The following is a 4497-nucleotide window of genomic DNA, read 5'->3' on the forward strand; positions in this document are numbered from 1 at the left end:
ACAATTTTTACACAGTGTTATGTGTTTTGAAAATAAATGTTTGAATACAAATAGGTAAATAAATCATGAAAATTCATTCTGAGCTCAATATTTTATTTTTGTAAAAAGAATTTTTTGAAAATTCCATTAAATCATTTATCAAATTGAATGGTAAGTGATATTTAAACATTGACTTGAATTCCTCGTAAGATTCTCTTCTCCTCTTCGTTCAGATGTTGTGCGTATTCGGCGAACCTTTCGGTTGTTGCAAAGTTTTGTAGAAATTTCGTGAGAGTTTCATTCAAGCTGGTTTGGAAGATTGGATCCTTTTCAAGCTCTTTCAACAATTCATCATCTTCATCCTCGTCATCGTCACACCAAAGGTCTGATACGTGGAATAACTTCTGTGATGTGTTGCCATTTTGCTGTTGAACTGTAGGGGTATCATCTGTCAAACCAGTTTCATCATCACTACCATCAGTTTCGTTATCATACAAAATACTTTCGTTCAAATGGTTCAACTATATTTTGAATAAGTTGATTGAATTTTGTATTTTGATTTGATTTGAATAACTCACCTGGAACGTCAATCCATTTTTGTTGATTGTTACTTGACTGACGGCGTGTGCGAGGACGTCCATCAAGCGGTACACTCAGTTCAACGACGTCACGAACGCTGACCCAACCCGTTGGTTATTTCTTGGCCGAGCTTCCAATCAGTCCGATGATGGGAAAAATGCTATACAATTCTATTCAAATGGCGTGCTCCGAAGAGATTTTAAGTATAATTGCAATGCTTCAAGTGCACACGGTATTTTCTAAGCCATCAACAGGTCAAGGTCAAATAACAGCGCGAGTTAAAAAGAGAGAGTTTGAAGTGGCCGAGGGTGATCTTATCACATTGCTTAATGTTTACACGGGCTTTGTGGCCGCGGGCCGAACAAAAGAATGGTGCGGTCAACATTATGTCATTTACAAGAACTTGAAAAGAGCCTATGAGCTGCGCGAGCAATTGGCTAAATTGTGTCGCAATAAAATTGGAATGCCATTGATCTCTTGCCATGGAAATGTGGATGTCATTCGGCGATGCATTACAAGCGGATTCTTTCCAAATGCAGGTTTGTTATATTTTCTTTCATAAAATCGAATTGAAAAAAATGAATGGAACTAATGCAATTTTCGATTATTTTTTTTTATAGCGTATCTTCACCATTCCGGCGTTTATCGTACATGCAGAGGAAATCGTGAAATGGAAATTCATCCGCTATCGTGTCTGTACACCATTCGACAACCACAGTACATTGTTTTTTGTGAGCTGCTCCACACGACAAAGCCATTCATGAAGGAAGTGACTGTGATTGAAGGGGACTGGCTGACTGAATTGGCACCACACTACTATGTTAAACGTGGTGTTCGATATGAAGATCGTTAGAATCCTTAAAAAAACCTCTAAAGCAAAATCATGTAGTGTATTGAATAAATAGAGAGAAATACTTTGCAATTCAATAACATTTTTTTTATAACTGTTTAAATACCATCGTCTTTTTTGATGATTTCTCACGTGGTACCACATTTCCATTTTTGATTAACTCTCTTAACCAGAGAGTAGAAAACACAATCGCTATAGCAATATTATATTAACAATGCCTATCAATCACATTTCGATTATGTAGCGACAACAATTTTTGTATAAAATGAGGCCCTTTGTATCTCCTGTAGGGTCCAAATACAGAGTTCACAAAAATTGTTGTCGCCGCACAATCGAAATGTGTACAAATAGTAACTATTGATAGGCCCTGTTAATATAGTATTACTATAGCGTTAATGTTATCTACTCTCTGTTCTTAACTAAATGATAGAAGTATATATTTTTAATGAAATCTGTCAAACTAGTATCTTTGGCAAACATTTTATTGCGTGCTCTAAAATTTCTAGAAAACCACCCGTCTTGAAATAATCCAAGCTATACAAATATTTTTGTCTAAAAAAATGAATGTTCACAATCAGCAAAGGGAAAAGTGATGCGTTTTTGCTTTTTGATACGCATTTCGTTATTATGTTTATGTATGACTTCGGTCAATTCAAAGAATTGGCTTTGGCAAAAGATTAAAATAAAATTCGAAGACTAAGTACCATGAATCATTTTTGATTTGTATATATTGAATGTGTATTTAGGCGAGATTTTGTTTACTTCTCTTGATATAAGCAGTACGACGACAATTGTACTTATGCAGTTTTTGAAATCAAAAGAAATGAAGTGTCAAACACATAAACGGGATTAATCCAAACAATGGAGTTCATTATGTAAACAATTTCTTCGTAAAATCTGTAAAAGTGAACGCATAAGGTTGAACAATAACAATCGGCTTTCTGAGAAATTTATATTGGCAATAATTTACGCCGATATTTTCATTAATGTAAATAACAGAGTAAAGTCTTTATAACTGAAGGAATTATTTGATTTGAAATTTTTCTTCGTATCCATTATAAATGCTAGTAAGAACAGAACTGATTAGATATACTTACTTGTATGCTTTATATTACAAGTGATAGTTTATGGTTCATTAATGTGTGCATTTTTTTTATTATTATGCGAAATATGATGAAAGCGATAATCTGTATTTATAGAATTGTTATGATTTTATTTCAAATTGTAACTGAATACATCGAAAGATTATTGTATGCTTGATGCGCATATTTCAGAAAATACTTCTTTTTATTTTTTTAAGCAAATATGTATATCACTTAAATAGATAGGATGATATTTGAATATGCCTATGTACTGTGTATTTTCCAAATGATCAAATAATGGTAATTTTAAGTGGTTAAACGCTCTCTATTTTTACCGAATTGAAATGATCTAGGATTGCGACCGATTGTCGAATAGCAGCAGCTCTTTCTTTCTTTTCCTTCGTCATTTCCAAGTATAGAGAACACTTGACTCTAGTGATGTCCCACACAACCACTGAAAGTATTATAATAATGTGTCAACATTTTTTAAAACATAAAAGCGAGAGTTGTATTTTATTGTTGTACTTACAATCAATGATAGCAAATATCACCCAAACAACCAAAAATATGCCACCAGCCAGTGCTGAGACTGAATCCAGCATGCCACCTGTTGGATCAAAGCTCGCCTTTGCGAATTCATTGCCCATTGACACTTTTGTATGCGATTCAACTGAATTGAGTATTTCTTTGCCAATCAATCCACAGATCGAGATGGTTACCAACAGAATCGTAAAGAGGATATGGAGAATAAACCACGCGATGATACTTGGCAACAAAGAGTCCTTTTTTTCCTATCAAAATTGAATAATGAATTGAATTAAATCACTTTAATAACAAATTTAATTTACAAATTGATTATAAAATGCACTTTTATTTCGCATTGACAAATTAAATTAGTAACTGTACTAAAATAAGGTAAAAGAAGAATTTTTAAATAACTTATTTACCCAGTGAATTCCATAGAGCCAACAACCAACAAGCATGCAATACAGAACTATATAAAAAAAAATTCAGTAAATTTCGGATTTTATATTTTTCTTAGTTTAAAAATTACTTTTCACCCAAACATCTATCGCATCAATGAACAACAACGCAATCGCGATAGTTAATTCAATGTATCCAATTATCAAGCCACCAGTTTTCAAGTCAAAACAGCAGCAACCATTAACCGTTAGATATCCCATTTTAAGCTGTAGATGATATTTGTTTCAATGTTTTTATTTTAAAATCACTTTTTATTAAAAATTAAAGATCTACAAACTCACTTCGAATCAAGATTGAAAAGTAACCAAGTTGAAATTTGAAAAAAAAAAAATTGATAATAAATTGAAAGAATTATTTCGAAAATTTAACGAAAAATCTGATGGATTTGAGAAATTTGAATTAATTTCAACTCTAAGTTTTATGAACACGATTGGTTGTGCAAATTGAAATGCAAAAGTAAGAGAGGCTCTTTCTACGTCTGACTTAATGAAGGATCGAAAACTAAATGAACGATTTGATGGCAAATACTCTTTAAGATTTTTGTGCGCCAAGTATGCAAAGGAGATTGAGATTCGTTGCGCATAACGTTGCGTTTTTCTCAATAGGCCGCAATATGATACAGAAACACTTTCGTGTGAACGGGTCGTTTCGAATGAAATGTTTTGCTGAAATACAGCTGCAAAAATAAATACACATAATTTTCAATGCAAAAATTTTATTTTACAAATTATCGATTTGACATACAAAAGGATGAGACAAATAAAATCATGGGAAGAATTTAAGAATTAAAACAGCTTTGGTTTTGGTATTGAACGCAATTTTTCGAAACACAAAAATTATGTTTCATCCCGGCAGTATAGAAATTCAGCAAAATTCCAAATAAAAGAAATAAATAAAAATTCTGTTCTGAAATCGCTCGGTCTTGAACCAATAAGAGATTAAAAAAATGTTTCTTCATTGAGGTCCGTTTTCCAATAAAAATGATGTCTTTGTATTTATTGTTATTGATTAGTTTAGTTTTAA

At 32.4% G+C, this 4497-nt stretch overlaps 3 protein-coding genes across 3 annotated transcripts; 1 reads left to right on the plus strand and 2 right to left on the minus strand.

The window, feature by feature from the left end:
• Positions 1-59: 59 nt before the first annotated feature.
• Positions 60-1142, minus strand: LOC116351922 (importin-9-like). Its single transcript, XM_031784080.1, has 2 exons — positions 558-1142; positions 60-500 (listed from the first exon to the last, which is right to left on the minus strand). The coding sequence occupies exons 1-2, from the start codon at positions 618-620 to the stop codon at positions 162-164; spliced, it is 402 nt and encodes a 133-aa protein (XP_031639940.1). The 5' UTR covers positions 621-1142; the 3' UTR covers positions 60-161.
• On the plus strand, positions 1007-1485 carry LOC116351923 (probable ATP-dependent RNA helicase DHX35). The gene is made up of 2 exons (XM_031784081.1): positions 1007-1097; positions 1179-1485. Exons 1-2 carry the CDS (start codon positions 1022-1024, stop codon positions 1409-1411), a joined length of 309 nt encoding a protein of 102 aa, XP_031639941.1. The 5' UTR covers positions 1007-1021; the 3' UTR covers positions 1412-1485.
• Positions 1486-2596: 1111 nt separating this feature from the next.
• Positions 2597-3987, minus strand: LOC116351924. The gene is made up of 5 exons (XM_031784082.1): positions 3756-3987; positions 3545-3680; positions 3438-3484; positions 3020-3281; positions 2597-2944 (listed from the first exon to the last, which is right to left on the minus strand). The coding sequence occupies exons 2-5, from the start codon at positions 3672-3674 to the stop codon at positions 2805-2807; spliced, it is 579 nt and encodes a 192-aa protein (XP_031639942.1). The 5' UTR covers positions 3675-3680; positions 3756-3987; the 3' UTR covers positions 2597-2804.
• Between the last annotated feature and the right edge of the window lie 510 nt (positions 3988-4497).

This window comes from Contarinia nasturtii, unplaced genomic scaffold, assembly GCF_009176525.2.
Source record: "Contarinia nasturtii isolate CC-2019 unplaced genomic scaffold, AAFC_CNas_1.1 Cnas_scaffold_6608, whole genome shotgun sequence".
Lineage (NCBI taxonomy): Eukaryota > Metazoa > Arthropoda > Insecta > Diptera > Cecidomyiidae > Contarinia > Contarinia nasturtii.